The sequence below is a fragment of the Salvelinus namaycush genome, chromosome 6, assembly GCF_016432855.1.
Source record: "Salvelinus namaycush isolate Seneca chromosome 6, SaNama_1.0, whole genome shotgun sequence".
Taxonomy (NCBI): Eukaryota; Metazoa; Chordata; class Actinopteri; order Salmoniformes; family Salmonidae; genus Salvelinus; species Salvelinus namaycush.
The window spans coordinates 52,216,403-52,240,469 of NC_052312.1; the positions used below are offsets into that span (position 1 = coordinate 52,216,403).

At 43.7% G+C, this 24,067-nt stretch overlaps 2 protein-coding genes across 2 annotated transcripts in view; both read right to left on the reverse strand.

Annotated features, from left to right (window-relative positions):
* LOC120049183 (rho GTPase-activating protein 8-like) overlaps positions 1–16,947 on the reverse strand; it is a 105,750-nt gene extending 88,803 nt beyond the window's left edge. The window contains exon 1 of the mRNA XM_038995411.1: positions 16,874–16,947. Within this exon, the coding sequence (XP_038851339.1) occupies positions 16,874–16,947 (74 nt within the window). The remainder of the gene's footprint in view (positions 1–16,873) is intronic.
* A 1,022-nt stretch (positions 16,948–17,969) lies between these two features.
* On the reverse strand, positions 17,970–23,596 carry tmem178b (transmembrane protein 178B). The gene is made up of 2 exons (XM_038995412.1): positions 23,218–23,596; positions 17,970–17,977 (listed from the first exon to the last, which is right to left on the reverse strand). Exons 1-2 carry the CDS (start codon positions 23,594–23,596, stop codon positions 17,970–17,972), a joined length of 387 nt encoding a protein of 128 aa, XP_038851340.1.
* Positions 23,597–24,067: the final 471 nt, after the last annotated feature.

Genomic DNA, 24,067 nt, shown 5'->3' on the forward strand with positions numbered 1-24,067 from the left:
TGTGTAGATGTGTGTAGTTGTAGATGTGTGTAGATGTGTGTAGTTGTAGATGTGTGTAGATGTGTGTAGATGTGTGTAGTTGTAGAAGTGTGTAGTTGTAGATGTGTGTAGATGTGTGTAGTTGTAGATGTGTGTAGTTGTAGATGTGTGTAGATGTGTGTAGTTGTAGATGTGTGTAGATGTGTGTAGTTGTAGATGTGTGTAGTTGTAGATGTGTGTAGATGTGTGTAGTTGTAGATGTGTGTAGATGTGTGTAGATGTGTGTAGTTGTAGCTGTGTGTAGTTGTAGATGTGTGTAGATGTGTGTAGATGTGTGTAGTTGTAGAAGTGTGTAGTTGTAGATGTGTGTAGATGTGTGTAGATGTGTGTAGTTGTAGATGTGTGTAGATGTAGAAGTGTGTAGTTGTGTGTAGTTGTAGATGTGTGTAGTTGTAGATGTGTGTAGTTGTAGATGTGTGTAGTTGTAGATGTGTGTAGTTGTAGAAGTGTGTAGTTGTGTGTAGTTGTAGATGTGTGTAGTTGTAGATGTGTGTAGTTGTAGATGTGTGTAGATGTGTGTAGATGTGTGTAGTTGTAGAAGTGTGTAGTTGTAGATGTGTGTAGATGTGTGTAGTTGTAGATGTGTGTAGTTGTAGATGTGTGTAGTTGTAGATGTGTGTAGATGTGTGTAGTTGTGTGTAGTTGTAGAAGTGTGTAGTTGTGGCTGTGTGTAGTTGTAGATGTGTGTAGATGTGTGTAGTTGTAGAAGTGTGTAGTTGTAGATGTGTGTAGTTGTAGATGTGTGTAGATGTGTGTAGTTGTAGATGTGTGTAGATGTGTGTAGATGTGTGTAGATGTGTGTAGATGTGTGTAGATGTGTGTAGATGTGTGTAGTTGTAGAAGTGTGTAGTTGTAGATGTGTGTAGATGTGTGTAGATGTGTGTAGTTGTAGAAGTGTGTAGATGTGTGTAGATGTGTGTAGATGTGTGTAGTTGTAGATGTGTGTAGATGTGTGTAGTTGTAGATGTGTGTAGATGTAGAAGTGTGTAGTTGTGTGTAGTTGTAGATGTGTGTAGATGTGTGTAGATGTGTGTAGTTGTAGATGTGTGTAGTTGTAGATGTGTGTAGTTGTAGATGTGTGTAGTTGTGTGTAGTTGTAGATGTGTGTAGTTATAGATGTGTGTAGCTGTAGATGTGTGTAGATGTGTGTAGCTGTAGATGTGTGTAGATGTGTGTAGTTGTAGATGTGTGTAGATGTGTGTAGTTGTAGATGTGTGTAGTTGTAGATGTGTGTAGTTGTGTGTAGTTGTAGATGTGTGTAGTTGTAGATGTGTGTAGTTGTAGATGTGTGTAGTTGTGTGTAGTTGTAGATGTGTGTAGTTGTAGATGTGTGTAGATGTGTGTAGTTGTAGATGTGTGTAGATGTGTGTAGTTGTAGATGTGTGTAGATGTGTGTAGTTGTAGATGTGTGTAGTTGTAGATGTGTGTAGTTGTGTGTAGATGTGTGTAGTTGTAGATGTGTGTAGTTGTGTGTAGTTGTAGATGTGTGTAGATGTGTGTAGTTGTAGATGTGTGTAGATGTGTGTAGTTGTAGATGTGTGTAGTTGTAGATGTGTGTAGTTGTGTGTAGATGTGTGTAGTTGTAGATGTGTGTAGTTGTGTGTAGTTGTAGATGTGTGTAGATGTGTGTAGTTGTAGATGTGTGTAGATGTGTGTAGTTGTAGATGTGTGTAGTTGTAGATGTGTGTAGTTGTGTGTAGTTGTAGATGTGTGTAGTTGTAGATGTGTGTAGTTGTAGATGTGTGTAGTTGTGTGTAGTTGTAGATGTGTGTAGTTATAGATGTGTGTAGCTGTAGATGTGTGTAGCTGTAGATGTGTGTAGATGTGTGTAGTTGTAGATGTGTGTAGTTGTAGATGTGTGTAGCTGTAGATGTGTGTAGATGTGTGTAGTTGTAGATGTGTGTAGATGTGTGTAGTTGTAGATGTGTGTAGTTGTGTGTAGATGTGTGTAGTTGTAGATGTGTGTAGTTGTGTGTAGTTGTAGATGTGTGTAGTTGTAGATGTGTGTAGTTATAGATGTGTGTAGCTGTAGATGTGTGTAGTTGTGTGTAGTTGGGTTTGTGTGTAGTTGTAGATGTGTGTAGTTGCAGATGTGTGTAGCTGTAGATGTGTGTAGCTGGGTTTGTGTGTAGTTGGGTTTGTGTGTAGCTGTGTGTAGTTGTAGCTGTGTGTAGTTGTAGATGTGTGTAGTTGGGTTTGTGTGTAGTTGTGTGTAGTTGTAGATGTGTGTAGTTGTGTGTAGTTGTAGATGTGTGTAGTTGTAGATGTGTGTAGATGTGTGTAGTTGTAGATGTGTGTAGTTGTAGATGTGTGTAGATGTGTGTAGTTGTAGATGTGTGTAGTTGTAGATGTGTGTAGTTGTGTGTAGTTGTAGATGTGTGTAGATGTGTGTAGTTGTAGATGTGTGTAGATGTGTGTAGTTGTAGATGTGTGTAGATGTGTGTAGTTGTAGATGTGTGTAGATGTGTGTAGTTGTAGATGTGTGTAGATGTGTGTAGTTGTAGATGTGTGTAGTTGTAGATGTGTGTAGATGTGTGTAGTTGTAGATGTGTGTAGATGTGTGTAGTTGTAGATGTGTGTAGATGTAGATGTGTGTAGTTGTAGATGTGTGTAGTTGTAGATGTGTGTAGATGTGTGTAGTTGTAGATGTGTGTAGTTGTAGATGTGTGTAGTTGTAGATGTGTGTAGATGTGTGTAGTTGTAGATGTGTGTAGTTGTAGATGTGTGTAGATGTGTGTAGTTGTAGATGTGTGTAGATGTGTGTAGTTGTAGATGTGTGTAGATGTGTGTAGTTGTAGATGTGTGTAGTTGTAGATGTGTGTAGTTGTAGATGTGTGTAGATGTGTGTAGATGTGTGTAGATGTGTGTAGTTGTAGATGTGTGTAGATGTGTGTAGTTGTAGATGTGTGTAGTTGTAGATGTGTGTAGTTGTAGATGTGTGTAGATGTGTGTAGATGTGTGTAGATGTGTGTAGTTGTAGATGTGTGTAGATGTGTGTAGTTGTAGATGTGTGTAGATGTGTGTAGTTGTAGATGTGTGTAGTTGTAGATGTGTGTAGTTGTAGATGTGTGTAGATGTGTGTAGATGTGTGTAGATGTGTGTAGATGTGTGTAGTTGTAGATGTGTGTAGTTGTAGATGTGTGTAGTTGTAGATGTGTGTAGATGTGTGTAGATGTGTGTAGTTGTAGTTGTGTGTAGATGTGTGTAGTTGTAGATGTGTGTAGTTGTAGATGTGTGTAGATGTGTGTAGATGTGTGTAGTTGTAGATGTGTGTAGTTGTAGATGTGTGTAGTTGTAGATGTGTGTAGTTGTAGATGTGTGTAGATGTAGATGTGTGTAGTTGTAGATGTGTGTAGATGTAGATGTGTGTAGATGTGTGTAGTTGTAGATGTGTGTAGTTGTAGATGTGTGTAGTTGTAGATGTGTGTAGTTGTAGATGTGTGTAGATGTAGATGTGTGTAGATGTGTGTAGTTGTAGATGTGTGTAGTTGTAGATGTGTGTAGTTGTAGATGTGTGTAGATGTAGATGTGTGTAGATGTGTGTAGTTGTGTGTAGATGTGTGTAGTTGTGTGTAGTTGTAGATGTGTGTAGTTGTAGATGTGTGTAGATGTGTGTAGTTGTAGATGTGTGTAGTTGTAGATGTGTGTAGTTGTAGATGTGTGTAGATGTAGATGTGTGTAGTTGTAGCTGTGTGTAGTTGTAGATGTGTGTAGTTGTAGATGTGTGTAGATGTAGATGTGTGTAGTTGTAGCTGTGTGTAGATGTAGATGTGTGTAGTTGTAGCTGTGTGTAGTTGTAGATGTGTGTAGTTGTAGATGTGTGTAGTTGTAGATGTGTGTAGTTGTAGATGTGTGTAGTTGTAGATGTGTGTAGATGTAGATGTGTGTAGATGTGTGTAGTTGTAGATGTGTGTAGATGTGTGTAGTTGTAGATGTGTGTAGATGTAGATGTGTGTAGATGTGTGTAGTTATAGATGTGTGTAGCTGTAGATGTGTGTAGCTGTAGATGTGTGTAGCTGTAGATGTGTGTAGCTGGGTTTGTGTGTAGCTGGGTTTGTGTGTAGTTGGGTTTGTGTGTTTGCCTATGTGCCATCAGTATGTGTGTGAGTGGGGGGATTTCTGTGCGCACATCAATTTTTGTGTGTTTGTGTCTACAATATGAGTACTGCCTGTGTGTATGTGTGTGTCTGTGTTTTTGACAGTTGGAGAATACAGTGTGTGTCCACTGGCAGGTAATCCTATTTAACCTCCACTTTGCAGCTCATCTCTCCTCTCCTCTCCTCTCCTCTCCTCTCCTCTCCTCTCCTCTCCTCTCCTCTCCTCTCCTCTCCTCTCCTCTCCTCTCCTCTCCTCTCCTCTCCTCTCCTCTCTCATCCCTTCCTCTGTCCTCTGTCCTCCCCCTCTCTTCTACTCCCTCTCCTCTCTTCTCTCTCCTCTCTGTCCTCTGCTCTCCTCCCCCTCTCATCCCTCTCTTTTTTGTCCTCTCCTCCCTCTCTCCTCTCTTCCTCTGTCCCCTCCTCTTCTTCCTCTCTCCCTCTGTCATATCTCTCCTCCCTCTCGCCTCTCTTCCTCTGTCCTCTCCTCCCTCATCTCTTCCTCTGTCCTCTCCTCTCTTTCTGTCCTCTCCTCTCCCTCCTCTCTCCTCTCTTCATCTGTCCCTTCCTTCCCCTCTCCTCCCTCTCCTCCCTCTCTCCTCTCTTCCTCTGTCCTCTCATCCCTCTCTCCTCTCCTCTCTGTCCTCGTCTTGTCCTCTGTCCTCTGTCCTCTCATCCTCTGTCCTCTCATCTCCTCTGTCCTCTCATCCCTCTCGCCTCTCATCCTCTGTCCTCTCCCTCTTCTCCTTCTCTGTCCCTTCCTCTCTCCTCTCTTCCTCTGTCCTCTCCTCCCTCTCTCCCTCTCCTCTCTTCCTCTGTCCTCTCCTCTCACCCTCTCTCCTCTCTTCCTCTGTCCTCTCTTCCTCTGTCCTCTCCTCCACTCCCTCTCTCCTCTCTTCCTCAGTCCCCCCCTCTACTCTCTTCTTTTGCCCTCTCCTCCCTATCTCCCTCTCCTCTCTTCCTCTGTCCTCTCCTCTCACCCTCTCTCCTCTCTTCCTCTGTCCTCTCCTCTCTTCCTCTCATCTAGTCCTCTGTCCTCTCCTCCCTCTCTCCTCTCCTCTCCTCCTCTGTCCTCCCCCTCTCTCCTCCCTCTCTCCTCTCTTCCTTTGCCCTCTCCTACCTCTCTCCCTCTCCTCTCTTCCTCTGTCCACTCCTCTCCTCCCCTCTCCTCCCTCTGTTTCATACTCTCCTCTCTTCCTCCTTCCTCTGTCCCCCCCCTCTCTTGTCCTCCCCCTCTCCTCTCTTCCTCTGTCCTCTCCCTCTCCTCCCTCGTTCATCTCTCTTTTCCTGTTAATTCCCTCTGAACAGCCAGTCCCGAGAGAGAGAGGTGCAGCTGTGAGAGGAATCCGCTAGTGAGAGCAGAAGATGGAGAGAGGGATGAGAGGAGGAGGAACTGTGTCAGGTTGCATGTCTAATTGACTGAGTTGCTAGGGAAATCCGTTTTACGGTTTAGATAAAGGGGTTTATTCCTATGTTGATTGTTGATCTGAAGATCCCATCTGGGTAGAGAAGAAGATGATCCCACTGCTAGAACAGCAGGACTGTGTCTCCTGTCGAACACACAGACAGAAGCACCTGACTATAGAAGTCAGAGGGAATGGCCTGTGACATGTCAACAGAACCTTTCGTATGACGGGACTGTAACACGGTGGTCTGCCCACTTCTGTCATCATCTCCAGAAGGGGATTTTGATTGCTTGTTTGAGACACACACACACACACACACACACACACACACACACACACACACACACACACACACACACACACACACACACACACACACACACACACACACACACACACACACACACACACACACACACACACACATAAGCGTCTGCAGACAAACACACCCATGTGCATGTACACACACACACACACTACACATGCATGCATACAAATGCGCACACACACACACACACACACACACACACACACACACACACACACACACACCGTGACTCCCTCCTCTGCCTCTGTGCGGCCCGGCCCCTGACAACACAATACTCCAACATAACATCTGATCAGAGTTACCATGACAACGCAAACCAGGAATGAGGATATTTTCTCTTCACCCCCCCCCCCCTCCCTGTTCATATCTCCCCCTCTCTGTTCACTACCCCCCCTCCCTGTTCATATCTCCCCCTCTCTATCTATATCTCTCCCTCTCTCACTGTCCATATCTCTCTCTGTCCATATCTCTCCCTCTCTCTCTGTCCATATCTCTCTCTGTCCATATCTCTCCCTCTCTCTCTGTCCATATCTCTCCCTGTCCATATCTCTCCCTCTCTCCCTGTCCATATCTCTCTCTGTCCATATCTCTCCCTCTCTCCCTGTCCATATCTCTCCCTCTCTCTCTGTCCATATCTCTCCCTCTCTCTCTGTCCATATCTCTCCCTCTCTCTCTGTCCATATCTCTCCCTCTCCTCTCTCTCTGTTCATATCTCTCCCTCCCTCTCTCTCCCTCCCTCTCTCTCTGTTCATCTCTCCCTCTCTCTCTCTCACTCCCTAGCAGAAAATGCCATCACCCACCACCTCTCACTCAACCAGATTGTTTATTTAAATCTGCTGGTTGCAGATGGGGGATCTTTCAGTGGGATATTTGTTAGGGAGAAACAGAAGCCTGTCTTATGAGGAAGACCTACGCGAGGTAATGCTCCTCTGTAGGACATCATTCATAATGTGAGAGAGAGGAGCAGAAGCTAGACTCAGAAGAGGTCTAACCTGAGCTAACGTTAGCTTCCAATCAGCTATACTATAATCATCACTAAGGCTAGGTCTGGTCTAACCTGAGCTAACGTTAGCTTCCTATCAGCTATACTATAATCACCATCACTAAGGCTAGGTCTGGTCTAAACTGAGCTAACGTTAGCTTCCTATCAGCTATACTATAATCATCACTAAGGCTAGGTCTGGTCTAACCTGAGCTAACGTTAGCTTCCTATCAGCTATACTATAATCACCATCACTAAGGCTAGGTCTGGTCTAAACTGAGCTAACGTTAGCTTCCTATCAGCTATACTATAATCATCACTGAGGCTAGGTCTGGTCTAACCTGAGCTAACGTTAGCTTCCTATCAGCTATACTATAATCATCACTGAGGCTAGGTCTGGTCTAAACTGAGCTAACGTTAGCTTCCTATCAGCTATACTATAATCACCATCTCTAAGGCTAGGTCTGGTCTAAACTGAGCTAACGTTAGCTTCTTATCAGCTATACTATAACCATCACTGAGGCTAGGTCTGGTCCAACACATGTTAAAGGGAATACCTAGTCAGTTGCACAAGTGAATACATTCATCTGCTCTGTAGGACATCCTTTATGTATTTTATGACTAGTCTATGTCACTCCCCAGGCTTTAAGAGGTCTATCTATCCAATGAGACAGCTGCACTCCTCACAAAGTCTTCTTCATTCAAATAATCCGTCCTCCTCTCTCTCTCTCTCTCTCTCTCTCTCTCCCTTTCAGTCTTTTTCTCCTTCTATATCTGTCTCTCTTTAACAAGAAGGTCAGTCAGTCTTTGGGCTAGTTCAATCAGGGCTTGATCTCTCTCTCTCTCATCTCTCTCTCTCTCTCTCTCTCTCTCTCTCTCTCTCTCTCTCTCTCTCTCTCTCTCTCTCGTGTGATCCAAGCTCTCTGATGAGCCATTGATCAAAGGAGAGGAAGAGGAGGAGGAGGAAGGTGGAATAAACAGGGTCTTGGCATGGACAGAGTGTCATCTGATGAGAGAGGTGGACTGTTATGTTAAATAAACTGTCTTTTATCCGAAAGAGCTCAATTAGCCCCTGACTGTGTAGCCCATCAATACACTGAAACTGGCTGAAACGGGATACTGTTTGTAACCCGTTAACATTTAATCTCAATTAGGTAAAGACTTAGGCTGATGGGCCCTAGACAGAGTAGTGTAGGTAGAGACTGATGGGCCCTAGACAGAGTAGTGTAGGTAGACTGATGGGCCCTAGACAGAGTAGTGTAGGTAGACTGATGGGCCCTAGACAGAGTAGTGAAGGTAGAGACTGATGGGCCCTAGACAGAGTAGTGTAGGTAGACTGATGGGCCCTAGACAGAGTAGTGAAGGTAGAGACTGATGGGCCCTAGACAGAGCAGTGAAGGTAGAGGCTGATGGGCCCTAGACAGAGCAGTGAAGGTAGAGACTGATGGGCCCTAGACAGAGTAGTGAAGGTAGAGGCTGATGGGCCCTAGACAGAGCAGTGAATGTAGAGACTGATGGGCCCTAGACAGAGCAGTGAAGGTAGAGCCTGATGGGCCCTAGACAGAGTAGTGAAGGTAGAGACTGATGGGCCCTAGACAGAGCAGTGAATGTAGAGACTGATGGGCCCTAGACAGAGCAGTGAAGGTAGAGACTGATGGGCCCTAGACAGAGCAGTGAAGGTAGAGACTGATGGGCCCTAGACAGAGTAGTGAAGGTAGAGACTGATGGGCCCTAGACAGAGTAGTGAAGGTAGAGGCTGATGGGCCCTAGACAGAGAAGTGAAGGTAGAGGCTGATGGGCCCTAGACAGAGTAGTGAAGGTAGAGGCTGATGGGCCCTAGACAGAGTAGTGAAGGTAGAGGCTGATGGGCCCTAGACAGAGTAGTGAAGGTAGAGGCTGATGGGCCCTAGACAGAGTAGTGAAGGTAGAGACTGATGGGCCCTAGACAGAGCAGTGAATGTAGAGACTGATGGGCCCTAGACAGAGTAGTGAAGATAGAGGCTGATGGGCCCTAGACAGAGTAGTGAAGGTAGAGGCTGATGGGCCCTAGACAGAGTAGTGAAGGTAGAGGCTGATGGGCCCTAGACAGAGTAGTGAAGGTAGAGGCTGATGGGCCCTAGACAGAGTAGTGAAGGTAGAGGCTGATGGGCCCTAGACAGAGTAGTGAAGATAGAGGCTGATGGGCCCTAGACAGAGTAGTGAAGGTAGAGGCTGATGGGCCCTAGACAGAGTAGTGAAGGTAGAGGCTGATGGGCCCTAGACAGAGTAGTGAAGGTAGAGGCTGATGGGCCCTAGACAGAGTAGTGAAGGTAGAGGCTGATGGGCCCTAGACAGAGTAGTGAAGGTAGAGACTGATGGGCCCTAGACAGAGCAGTGAATGTAGAGACTGATGGGCCCTAGACAGAGTAGTGAAGATAGAGGCTGATGGGCCCTAGACAGAGTAGTGAAGGTAGAGGCTGATGGGCCCTAGACAGAGTAGTGAAGGTAGAGGCTGATGGGCCCTAGACAGAGTAGTGAAGGTAGAGGCTGATGGGCCCTAGACAGAGTAGTGAAGGTAGAGGCTGATGGGCCCTAGACAGAGTAGTGAAGATAGAGGCTGATGGGCCCTAGACAGAGTAGTGAAGGTAGAGGCTGATGGGCCCTAGACAGAGTAGTGAAGGTAGAGGCTGATGGGCCCTAGACAGAGTAGTGAAGGTAGAGGCTGATGGGCCCTAGACAGAGTAGTGAAGGTAGAGGCTGATGGGCCCTAGACAGAGTAGTGAAGGTAGAGGCTGATGGGCCCTAGACAGAGTAGTGAAGGTAGAGGCTGATGGGCCCTAGACAGAGTAGTGAAGATAGAGGCTGATGGGCCCTAGACAGAGTAGTGTAGGTAGAGGCTGATGGGCCCTAGACAGAGTAGTAGTAGTACTACTAATAAAACATCTGATACTACTAATATAACATCTGATACTACTAATAAAACATCTGATACTACTAATATAACATCTGATACTACTAATAAAACATCTGATACTACTAATATAACATCTGATACTACTAATATAACATCTGATACTACTAATATAACATCTGATACTACTAATAAAACATCTGATACTACTAATATAACATCTGATACTACTAATAAAACATCTGATACTACTAATAAAACATATGATACTACTAATAAAACATCTGATACTACTAATATAACATCTTACAGTACAATGAAAACATGATGAAGACAGGCCTTTACAGCTCCAACCAACCAACCAACACATCACAATTCTCTCTAGAACTCCTCAACCAACAATCAGACAGCCAGGAAATCCTGTCACCATGGCAATATCATGCTCATATGACACTTTAGCCTGAGAGGTGGAGAGGTGGAAACAGTTGGAGAGAGGTGGAGAGATGGAGAGAGCGGGGGAGAGGTGGAGAGATGGAGAAAGCAAGGGAGAGTGAATGTGTCTACATAGTCTATTAAAGGGTAGGTGGGAATCAGAGGAAGAAAGTAGGAGAGGAGAAAAGGAGAGAGAGAGCACGATACAGTCTGAAAGACACAGAAAGACAATGACAGCATGAGAGGAAGACAAGGGACAGGAATACATAAGAAGTGGATAAGATAAAGAAAGAGAGAGAGAGTCATTTCCCCCCCTTGCAGCTGGTGCTGTCTTCTCCCTCTCTCTCTCTCCCTCTCTCTCTCTCCCCCTTCTCTTTCACTCTCAATCTCTCCCCCTTCTCTTTCACTCTCAATCTCTCTCTCCCTCTCTCTCTCTCCCCCTTCTCTCTCTCAATCTCTCTCAATCTCTCTCTATCTCTATCTCTCTCTCTCACTCTTTATCTCTCTCTCTCTCTCACTCTTTATCTCTCTCTCTCTCTCACTCTTTATCTCTCTCCCTCTCACTCTTTATCTCTCTCCCTCTCTCTCTCTCTCTCAGTATTTATCTCTCTCACTCTCTCTCTCCCTCTATCCTTCTCCCTCTCTCTCTACTTGTACACTGTGTGACCTCTTAGAGCCAGAGATGGAGTGTAGAAATGTATTTTATTTGATTTAACTAGGCAAGTCAGTTAAAAACCAAAAACAGACTTATTTAAAAAAAAGTTAAGGACGTGACTTTAAAAATGTCAGAGGCATTAGACTTGTCAGTCAAAATGAGTCCCGCTGCTCTTCTAGTGTTTAACTAAATCATTTACGTTCAACACATTCTATCTACAGGATCGGTTGGAGACGTACTGTTAGAAGCTAACAACAGAACTCACTCATAGTACTCAGGCCAAAACATTGCTGTCTTTGATTGAAAATGCCCTTTGATCTCTATCATGCTGTGTGTATCTGGAGGGTTATGTGTTGATGTTGGGCAGGTGATGAGGTAGAGAACAGAGAAAAACAGAAAGAGAAGACCGGGTGCCAGTGCTGTGGCCATAGACACCAGTATTCATCTTTATATCATTGGCTGTGGCAATGTCTTGGTTGAGGTTGCTGGGTGCAACAGGCAGGGCCAGGAACCAGGTACAACAGGGCCAGGAACCAGGTACAACAGGGCCAGGAACCAGGTACAACAGGGCCAGGAACAATGTACAACAGGGCCAGGAACAAGGTACAACGGGGCCAGGAACAAGGTACAACAGGGCCAGGAACAAGGTACAACAGGGCCAGGAACAAGGTACAACAGGGCCAGGAACAAGGTACAACAGGGCCAGGAACAAGGTACAACAGGGCCAGGAACAAGGTACAACAGGGCCAGGAACCAGGTACAACAGGGCCAGGAACCAGGTACAACAGGGCCAGGAACCAGGTACAACAGGGCCAAGAACAAGGTACAGTGACAGAGCTATAGAACAATATAATAGAGTGACGGAGCTATAGAACAATATAATAGAGTGACGGAGCTATAGAACAATATAATAGAGTGACTGAGCTATAGAACAATATAATAGAGTGACGGAGCTATAGAACAATATAATAGAGTGACTGAGCTATAGAACAATATAATAGAGTGACTGAGCTATAGTACAATATAATAGAGTGACGGAGCTATAGTACAATATAATAGAGTGACTGAGCTATAGAACAATAGAATAGAGTGACTGAGCTATAGAACAATAGAATAGAGTGACGGAGCTATAGTACAATATAATAGAGTGACTGAGCTATAGAACAATAGAATAGAGTGACTGAGCTATAGAACAACAGAATAGAGTGACTGAGCTATAGAACAACAGAATAGAGTGACAGAGCTATAGAACAACAGAATAGAGTGACTGAGCTATAGAACAATATAATAGAGTGACTGAGCTATAGAACAATAGAATAGAGTGACTGAGCTATAGAACAATAGAATAGAGTGACGGAGCTATAGAACAATAGAATAGAGTGACGGAGCTATAGAACAACAGAATAGAGTGACTGAGCTATAGAACAACAGAATAGAGTGACTGAGCTATAGAACAACAGAATAGAGTGACTGAGCTATAGAACAATATAATAGAGTGACAGAATTAAGAACAATAGAATAGAGTGACAGAGCTATAGAACAATATAATAGATTGACAGAGCTATAGAACAACAGAATAGAGTGACTGAGCTATAGAACAACAGAATAGAGTGACTGAGCTATAGAACAACAGAATAGAGTGACTGAGCTATAGAACAATAAAATAGAGTGACAGAGCTATAGAACAACAGAATAGAGTGACTGAGCTATAGAACAACAGAATAGAGTGACTGAGCTATAGAACAATAGAATAGAGTGACTGAGATATAGAACAATAGAATAGAGTGACGGAGCTATAGAACAATAGAATATAGTGACTGAGCTATAGAACAATAGAATAGAGTGACAGAGCTATAGAACAATAGAATAGAGTGACAGAGCTATAGAACAATAGAATAGAGTGACGGAGCTATAGAACAATAGAATAGAGTGACAGAGCTATAGACCAATAGAATAGAGTGACGGAGCTATAGAACAATAGAATAGAGTGACAGAGCTATAGAACAATAGAATAGAGTGACGGAGCTATAGAACAATAGAATAGAGTGACAGAGCTATAGAACAATAGAATAGAGTGACGGAGCTATAGAACAATAGAATAGAGTGACTGAGCTATAGAACAATATAATAGAGTGACTGAGCTATAGAACAATATAATAGAGTGACGGAGCTATAGAACAATATAATAGAGTGACTGAGCTATAGAACAATATAATAGAGTGACTGAGCTATAGTACAATATAATAGAGTGACGGAGCTATAGTACAATATAATAGAGTGACTGAGCTATAGAACAATAGAATAGAGTGACTGAGCTATAGAACAATAGAATAGAGTGACGGAGCTATAGTACAATATAATAGAGTGACTGAGCTATAGAACAATAGAATAGAGTGACTGAGCTATAGAACAACAGAATAGAGTGACTGAGCTATAGAACAACAGAATAGAGTGACAGAGCTATAGAACAACAGAATAGAGTGACTGAGCTATAGAACAATATAATAGAGTGACTGAGCTATAGAACAATAGAATAGAGTGACTGAGCTATAGAACAATAGAATAGAGTGACGGAGCTATAGAACAATAGAATAGAGTGACGGAGCTATAGAACAACAGAATAGAGTGACTGAGCTATAGAACAACAGAATAGAGTGACTGAGCTATAGAACAACAGAATAGAGTGACTGAGCTATAGAACAATATAATAGAGTGACAGAATTAAGAACAATAGAATAGAGTGACAGAGCTATAGAACAATATAATAGATTGACAGAGCTATAGAACAACAGAATAGAGTGACTGAGCTATAGAACAACAGAATAGAGTGACTGAGCTATAGAACAACAGAATAGAGTGACTGAGCTATAGAACAATAAAATAGAGTGACAGAGCTATAGAACAACAGAATAGAGTGACTGAGCTATAGAACAACAGAATAGAGTGACTGAGCTATAGAACAATAGAATAGAGTGACTGAGATATAGAACAATAGAATAGAGTGACGGAGCTATAGAACAATAGAATATAGTGACTGAGCTATAGAACAATAGAATAGAGTGACAGAGCTATAGAACAATAGAATAGAGTGACAGAGCTATAGAACAATAGAATAGAGTGACGGAGCTATAGAACAATAGAATAGAGTGACAGAGCTATAGACCAATAGAATAGAGTGACGGAGCTATAGAACAATAGAATAGAGTGACAGAGCTATAGAACAATAGAATAGAGTGACGGAGCTATAGAACAATAGAATAGAGTGACAGAGCTATAGAACAATAGAATAGAGTGACTGAGCTATAGAACAACAGAATAGAGTGACTGAGCTATAGAACAACAGAATAGAGTGACTGAGCTATAGAACAATAAAATGGAGTGACAGAGCTATAGAACAACAGAATAGAGTGACTGAGCTATAGAACAACAGAATAGAGTGACTGAGCTATAGAACAATAGAATAGAGTGACTGAGATATAGAACAATAGAATAGAGTGACGGAGCTATAGAACAATAGAATAGAGTGACTGAGCTATAGAACAATAGAATAGAGTGACAGAGCTATAGAACAATAAAATAGAGTGACAGAGCTATAGAACAATAGAATAGAGTGACGGAGCTATAGAACAATAGAATAGAGTGACTGAGCTATAGAACAATAGAATAGAGTGACGGAGCTATAGAACAATAGAATAGAGTGACTGAGCTATAGAACAATAGAATAGAGTGACAGAGCTATAGAACAATAGAATAGAGTGACTGAGCTATAGAACAATAGAATAGAGTGACTGAGCTATAGAACAAGACAATAGAGTGACTGAGCTATAGAACAATAGAATAGAGTGACAGAGCTATAGACCAATAGAATAGAGTGACGGAGCTATAGAACAATAGAATAGAGTGACAGAGCTATAGAACAAGACAATAGAGTGACTGAGCTATAGAACAATAGAATAGAGTGACTGAGCTATAGAACAATAGAATAGAGTGACAGAGCTATAGAACAATAGAATAGAGTGACAGAGCTATAGAACAATAGAATAGAGTGACGGAGCTATAGAACAATAGAATAGAGTGACAGAGCTATAGACCAATAGAATAGAGTGACGGAGCTATAGAACAATAGAATAGAGTGACAGAGCTATAGAACAATAGAATAGAGTGACGGAGCTATAGAACAATAGAATAGAGTGACAGAGCTATAGAACAATAGAATAGAGTGACTGAGCTATAGAACAACAGAATAGAGTGACTGAGCTATAGAACAACAGAATAGAGTGACTGAGCTATAGAACAATAAAATGGAGTGACAGAGCTATAGAACAACAGAATAGAGTGACTGAGCTATAGAACAACAGAATAGAGTGACTGAGCTATAGAACAATAGAATAGAGTGACTGAGATATAGAACAATAGAATAGAGTGACGGAGCTATAGAACAATAGAATAGAGTGACTGAGCTATAGAACAATAGAATAGAGTGACAGAGCTATAGAACAATAAAATAGAGTGACAGAGCTATAGAACAATAGAATAGAGTGACGGAGCTATAGAACAATAGAATAGAGTGACTGAGCTATAGAACAATAGAATAGAGTGACGGAGCTATAGAACAATAGAATAGAGTGACTGAGCTATAGAACAATAGAATAGAGTGACAGAGCTATAGAACAATAGAATAGAGTGACTGAGCTATAGAACAATAGAATAGAGTGACTGAGCTATAGAACAAGACAATAGAGTGACTGAGCTATAGAACAATAGAATAGAGTGACAGAGCTATAGACCAATAGAATAGAGTGACGGAGCTATAGAACAATAGAATAGAGTGACAGAGCTATAGAACAATAGAATAGAGTGACAGAGCTATAGAACAATATAATAGAGTGACTGAGCTATAGAACAATAGAATAGAGTGACTGAGCTATAGAACAATAGAATAGAGTGACAGAGCTATAGAACAATAGAATAGAGTTACAGAGCTATAGAACAATAGAATAGAGTGACTGAGCTATAGAACAATAGAATAGAGTGACAGAGATATAGAACAATAGAATAGAGTGACAGAGCTATAGAACAATATAATAGAGTGACTGAGCTATAGAACAATAGAATAGAGTGACAGAGCTATAGAACAATAGAATAGAGTGACAGAGCTATAGAACAATAGAATAGAGTTACAGAGCTATAGAACAATAGAATAGAGTGACGGAGCTATAGAACAATAGAATAGAGTGACTGAGCTATAGAACAATAGAATAGAGTGACAGAGCTATAGAACAACAGAATAGAGTGACGGAGCTATAGAACAATAGAATAGAGTGACAGAGATATAGAACAATAGAATAGAGTGACAGAGCTATATAACAATAGAATAGAGTGACAGAGCTATAGACCAATAGAATAGAGTGACTGAGCCCTGTCTCTCTGTAACTAGCTGTGTAGACAGCTCCGTCTCTCTGTAAATAGCTGTGTAGACAGCTCTGTCTCTCTGTAACTAGCTGTGTAGACAGCCCTGTCTCTCTGTAACTAGCTGTGTAGACAGCCCTGTCTCTCTGTAACTAGCTGTGTAGACAGCCCTGTCTCCCTGTAACTAGCTGTGTAGACAGCCCTGTCTCTCTGTAACTAGCTGTGTAGACAGCTAGCTGTGTTGACAGCCCTGTCTCTCTGTAACTAGCTGTGTAGACAGTGCTAGGTAAAGCAGCACTGGTAGATAAAGGATAGAATGCCATTTAGAGTCTGACTCAGTTCTACAACAGCTCTATATATCACAACATAGCTTGACAGAGACTCAAGAGTATGAAGCAGTCCATGGCTATGGAGGATGGGAGAAGGAATGGAAGGATGGTGAAGGCTGGGGAGGATGGAGCGATAGAGGGAGGAGGATGTAGGATCCCAGATACCCTGGTGAAGGGAAGAAGAGTGTCTGCTTCAGAATCAATAACAGCTGGAGCTCCCTTATAGACAGCAACTACAGCGAAGCTCCTCTGACATACTGACATCATTACCAAGCCTGTGAAGTAGTCTACAAAGCACAGGGATCTGACCGTACACATAGGATATAACGAGCCTCTCCATTCAGGTCAGTGGTGGCATAATGGGTGGACTGGCTAGCAGCCATAGTGAGTCTAACCATACGTTTCCAGTCAAGCTGCCCGGGTTAAAGGTTCCAGGTTCCAGTCAAACTGCCCGGGTTAGAGGTTCCAGTTTCCAGTCAAACTGCCCGGGTTAGAGGTTCCAGTTTCCAGTCAAACTGCCAGGGTTAGAGATTCCAGTTTCCAGTTTCCAGTCACACGGTCTGGGTTAGAGGTTCCAGTTTCCAGTCAAACTGCCCGGGTTAGAGGTTCCAGGTTCCAGTCAAACTGCCCGGGTTAGAGGTTCCAGGTTCCAGTCAAACTGCCCGGGTTAGAGGTTCCAGGTTCCAGTCAAACTGCCCGGGTTAGAGGTTCCAGTTTCCAGTCAAACTGCCCGGGTTAGAGGTTCCAGTTTCCAGTCAAACTGCCAGGGTTAGAGATTCCAGTTTCCAGTTTCCAGTCACACGGTCTGGGTTAGAGGTTCCAGTTTCCAGTCAAACTGCCCGGGTTAGAGGTTCCAGGTTCCAGTCAAACTGCCCGGGTTAGAGGTTCCAGGTTCCAGTCAAACTGCCCGGGTTAGAGGTTCCAGTTTCCAGTCAAACTGCCCGGGTTAGAGGTTCCAGTTTCCAGTCAAACTGCCAGGGTTAGAGATTCCAGTTTCTAGTTTCCAGTCACACGGTCTGGGTTAGAGGTTCCAGTTTCCAGTCAAACTGCCAGGGTTAGAGGTTCCAGTTTCCAGTTTCCAGTCACACGGTCTGGGTTAGAGGTTCCAGGTTCCAGTCAAACTGCCCGGGTTAGAGGTTCCAGTTTCCAGTCAAACTGCCCGGGTTAGAGGTTCCAGTTTCCAGTCAAACTGCCAGGGTTAGAGGTTCCAGTTTCCAGTCTGTGACATTAGGTTGGATCAGGGCTGTACTGTGTGAGTCCTCCATTCATTAGCTTGCTAAGCACAGCAAGGTCTGAGGCCTGGTGCCCATTACTGCAGATGGCAAGTCATCAAGACTATGGAAGCTGCCTGAAAGGGCCACATATATGAAAGCTTCACTCCCCATCCCACACAAACTCAGTCCCTCTAGCAGCCTGTATAGGGACACACACTCATATTCACTGACACACAGATGCTGAGATGCACAAATACACACACACACACACACACATACAGACACACACACACACACACACATACAAACACACACACACACACACACATACAGACCGGCACACATACAGACCGACACACACACACACACACACACACACACACACACACACACACACACACACACACACACACACACACACACACACACACACACACACACACACACACACACACACACACTAATGGCGGACAGTAACCTCCGTCAAAAGCCGACCAATGCCAGGTGACTGCATAGCAACCACACATCACACGCTATAGAACAGAGACTAGCTTCTTCTCCAGAGAAGAGTTTACTCATGATTGATCAACAGAACGATTAATAAACATTTGGACATTGGGAATGAATGGTTATACTCAATGGTTCTACTCAATGGTTCTACTCAATGGTTCTACTCAATGGTTCTACTCAATGGTTATACTCAATGGTTCTACTCAATGGTTATACTCAATGGTTCTACTCAATGGTTCTACTCAATGGTTATACTCAATGGTTCTACTCAATGGTTCTACTCAATGGTTATACTCAATGGTTATACTCAATGGTTATACTCAACGGTTATACTCAACGGTTATACTCAACGGTTATACTCAATGGTTATACTCAATGGTTCTACTCAATGGTTATACTCAATGGTTCTACTCAATGGTTCTACTCAATGGTTATACTCAATGGTTATACTCAACGGTTATACTCAATGGTTATACTCAATGGTTATACTCAATGGTTCTACTCAATGGTTATACTCAATGGTTCTACTCAATGGTTATACTCATATAGAACAGTCAACTCTGCACACAGCCTGTATGAATAGCACATATGTTGATGAGTATCCGAGTCTATGGATGAGACATGATACCTTACTGTCTTTATAGTGCACTACTGTAGACCAGGTCTCTATAGATGTATCCTAGTCTATGGATGAGGCACGTTACCTTACTGTCTTTATAGTGCACTACTGTAGACCAGGTCTCTATAGGTGTATCCTAGTCTATGGATGAGACATGGTACCTTACTGTCTTTATAGTGCACTACTGTAGACCAGGTCTCTATAGCTGTATCCTAGTCTATGGATGAGACACGGTACCTTACTGTCTTTATAGTGCACTACTGTAGGTCTCTATAGATGTATCCTAGTCTATGGATGAGACATGGTACCTTACTGTCTTTATAGTGCACTACTGTAGACCAGGTCTCTATAGATGTATCCTAGTCTATGGATGAGACACGGCACCTTACTGTCTTTATAGTGCACTACTGTAGGTCTCTATAGATGTATCCTAGTCTATGGATGAGACATGGTACCTTACTGTCTTTATAGTGCACTACTGTAGACCAGGTCTCTATAGATGTATCCTAGTCTATGGATGAGACATGGTACCTTACTGTCTTTATAGTGCACTACTGTAGGTCTCTATAGATGTATCCTAGTCTATGGATTAGTCTACACTCTTTGAAAAAAAAGAGTATATATTGTGACGGCCCTGACTTTTTCTGAACCGTCTCAGTGCTTCTCCTTCCAATAGGGAGCTTCCCCTTTAATTCCCAATTAAATAGTGCTTCTCCTTCCAATAGGGCGCTTCCCCTTTAATTCCCAATTAAATAGCGCTTCTCCTTCCAATAGGGAGCCTCCCCTTTAATTCCCAATTAAATAGTGCTTCTCCTTCCAATAGGGCGCTTCCCCTTTAATTCCCAATTAAATAGCGCTTCTCTTTCCAATAGGGAGCCTCCCCTTTAATTCCCAATTAAATAGTGCTTCTCTTTCCAATAGGGCGCTTCCCCTTTAATTCCCAATTAAATAGCAAGCATCAGCTACGCAAAAGTGGGGTTGTGATGGAGACGTGAATGAGGACGTGGTCAACCCTCAGTTCCTGAAGCGTCTCACCTCCGTTTGTTGGGTTGCCATTAAAAGTGTGTTTTGTAGCCTAATAGCGAGTTTACCCAGGTTCGGATCCACTCTTTGAGTTCCCTGAACTCCTTTACCGGGCTGGACTCTTTTTAGGCCCGAGGTACAGGACGTTTCTGGAGGAACCAGAACTCATTATTTGTTATGTGTGTGTGATCATTTATGTTGGTAATACAACCCACGCAAAAGGATACAGTTTTTGAAGTTCTTTCCAATGTTTTTAAGGGTTTATGAAAAGTGTATTTCCCCATCCTGACTTTTACATAAGTCCTGTGTGTTGGTGTAGACTTGACGGACCAGATGGGACTCATTCCCTCCCAAACCAAAAGGAGAAACCAATGTTTTCTCTGGTAGGCACAACCTACCTGGCACCCCTATAAACAATAACATCAAGTCAAAACCTTTACAATATGTATGTGTAATTTATTGCCATAAATAATAACATTTTAAAGACTAAAGAGGCTGGTGAAACCCTTCATAAAGGGGTTTAGGTAGAAGCATACAGGAGGATCTTTGAAGAACCCTAAATAGAGGGTTTTAGGTAAACCCCTCTGCAAAGGGTTCTACCCACATTAGCACCAAAATGGGTTCCCCTATGAGGTCATACCGAAAAAACACTGGATGGTTCTACTTCGCACCTTCTTTTCTCTAAGAGTGTACGGATGAGACTTTATCTAAGTCAAAGGATGAGGTCTGAGTGAGTGTCCCTCTCTTCATAGTGAGGTAGATCTACAGGCTAGGGTGTAACAGTCTCTCTTCATAATGAGGTAGACCTACAGGCTAGGGTGTAACAGTCTACTCTCTTCATAATGAGGTAGACCTACAGGCTAGGGTGTAAGTCTCTCTTCATAGTGAGGTAGACCTACAGGCTAGGGTGTAACAGTCTCTCTTCATAATGAGGTAGACCTACAGGCTAGGGTGTAACAGTCTCTCTTCATAATGAGGTAGACCTACAGGCTAGTGTGTAACAGCCTCCTCTATTCATAATGAGGTAGACCTACAGGCTAGGGTGTAACAGTTTCTCTTCATAATGAGGTAGACCTACAGGCTAGGGTGTAACAGTCTCTCTTCATAATGAGGTAGACCTACAGGCTAGGGTGTAACAGTCTCTATTCATAATGAGGTAGGCCTACAGGCTAGGGTGTAACAGTTTCTCTTCATAATGAGGTAGACCTACAGGCTAGGGTGTAACAGTCTCTCTTCATAATGAGGTAGACCTACAGGCTAGGGTGTAACAGTCTCTCTTCATAATGAGGTAGACCTACAGGCTAGGGTGTAACAGTTTCTCTTCATAATGAGGTAGGCCTACAGGCTAGGGTGTAACAGTTTCTCTTCATAATGAGGTAGGCCTACAGGCTAGGGTGTAACAGTCTCTCTTCATAATGAGGTAGGCCTACAGGCTAGGGTGTAACAGTTTCTCTTCATAATGAGGTAGACAACAGGCTAGGGTGTAACAGTCTCTTCATAATGAGGTAGACCTACAGGCTAGGGTGTAACAGTCTCTCTTCATAATGAGGTAGACCTACAGGCTAGGGTGTAACAGTCTCTATTCATAATGAGGTAGGCCTACAGGCTAGGGTGTAACAGTTTCTCTTCATAATGAGGTAGGCCTACAGGCTAGGGTGTAACAGTCTCTCTTCATAATGAGGTAGGCCTACAGGCTAGGGTGTAACAGTCTCTCTTCATAATGAGGTAGGCCTACAGGCTAGGGTGTAACAGTTTCTCTTCATAATGAGGTAGACCTACAGGCTAGGGTGTAACAGTCTCTTCATAATGAGGTAGACCTACAGGCTAGGGTGTAACAGTCTCTCTTCATAATGAGGTAGACCTACAGGCTAGGGTGTAACATGATACAACCCCAGGTCTACACGTGAGAACCACAGCTTCCTTTATATATTGTGGATAGGGGAGTCATGTTTTAAGAGGTCTGAGTCTCCCTCCTCATAGTGTGGTAGGACTGGCCTAGCCCACAAGACAGGAAGTGGTGACATCATCATTATTTACAGTGTGAGGGTCAGGAGGATATAGCATCCCACAGAATCACACGTGGAGGAGGGTAGACACACACACACACACAAACAGAGAGAGGTAGAGACACAGAGAGATAGCGGTAGAGACACAGAGAGATAGCGGTAGAGACACAGAGAGATAGCGGTAGAGACACAGAGAGATGGCGGTAGAGAAACAGAGAGAGAGACACAGAGAGAGAGACACAGAGAGAGAGACACAGAGAGAGAGACACAGAGAGAGAGACACAGAGAGAGAGAGGTAGAGACACAGAGAGATAGCGGAAGAGACACAGAGAGAGAGAGGTAGAGACACAGAGAGAGAGAGGTAGAGACACAGAGGTAGAGACACAGAGAGAGAGAGGTAGAGACACAGAGAGATAGCGGAAGAGACACAGAGAGAGGTAGAGACACAGAGAGAGAGAGAGGTAGAGACACAGAGAGAGGTAGAGACACAGAGAGAGGTAGAGACACAGAGAGAGGTAGAGACACAGAGAGATAGAGGTAGAGACACAGAGAGAGAGATGTAGAGACACAGAGAGAGAGAGGTAGAGACACAGAGAGAGAGAGAGGTAGAGACACAGAGAGAGAGAGGTAAAGACACACAGAGAGGTAGAGACACACAGAGATAGAGGCAGAGGTAGAGACACAGAGAGAGAGAGAGGTAGAGACACAGAGAGAGAGAGGTAGAGACACAGAGAGAGAGAGCGGTAGAGACACAGAGAGAGAGACACAGAGAGAGGTAGAGACACAGAGGTAGAGAGACAGCGAGAGGTAGATGTGAGAATTGAGCTGTAGTTACAGCAAGCAGCAGGCCTACCATCTACTGGATCAGAGCTGTGTGTTGCCATGGTGCATCAGCCTCAAATGATAGCCTGTACTCTCCTCCTACAACATGACACACACGACTCAGCTGAAGGCCATTTGGATCCAGCATTACAGAGGTGGTGGTGACGTCTCTCTATCTGACCACGCTCTCTCTGAGAGAGATGCATAAGAACGTGAATAATATGATTCTTCTGGAGCCTAATTGTCTAGCCAGGGGCTTGTGAAGATGCACAACTAACCACGGTCAACCAAGACAGACTATTTCATAATTTCCCCAATATGAGCGACATTCATAGTGGCTTGATGGTTGGTTAGGTAAACACATAGACTACACACAGATAGACTCCCATAATGTAACAGTAGACTTACTGTCTTATTGTAAACAATTCTGTACTGTATTATACGTTTCCTCTCTCTTACCTTTGCGAATGAGGTCTTCTACGTCCTGGTCGAAGTCCAGTCGGTGGCATTTGCTCCACAGTCCCATGTTGGTAGAGTTGTACTGCCTGCTACATTCGTCCGCGGCGGACATAGCGAACAGCTGCCTTCTGTTCCGGGCTAGGAGCAGCTTGTCCTCCCAGCGGTCCAGTCTGGAGCGGCTAGCCCGCAGAGGGAGGCTGTTGTTGGGGATGTAGATAAAGCCTGGGTTCTTGCGGCTGGAGAAGCTCCGACAGCGCTCCCGATACCTCCGCGCGTCAGTCTCGTACCAGTGGTCGGAACAGATTGCCACTGCTAGCATTCCTAGGGCGCACAGAGAGAGGGACAGGCCGGCGTAGAGCAGTAACTTCCCAGCAGCCATGCTCGGTTTCTCTGCTTTTCTCAGAGCCGCCGCATCAGCACCACCAGCCTATGGACAGCTCCTCTGCTCTCCTCGCTCTGTCGGTCTGTCGCTTTGTCAGTCAGCACAGCGCTGCTACGGCTACAACCCACCTCCAACGAATCAGCTTACATCTCCCCTTGGCGCCGATAGTAAGACCATCATCGAGGTTACAACCATGCAAATAGAATTTTAAGGCTAAGTTGCAAATCATAAAATTCGTTGAATCTACCGAATTTAAGGAAGGTCCTTGCTGTAAAACTTAAGTGTTCCGTTCCGTTCTTTCCTGCGTACGGGAGAGAGTGAGATGGAGAGAGGGAGCGAGCGAGCTCCTGCAGCTGTTCGGATGCTGCCTCGACGAGTCAAAAGATGCGTATCTCATTCCCCGGGTCTCAGCAACCCTCCATCTGCTGCGATTTAGGCGGAATGGGGACGAGACAGGAACACACGTCC

What these genes read in the sequence shown, in the direction of transcription:
- tmem178b (XM_038995412.1), bottom strand. Translation starts at nt 23,596, where the DNA reads ATGGCTGCTGGGAAGTTACTGCTCTACGCCGGCCTGTCCCTCTCTCTG.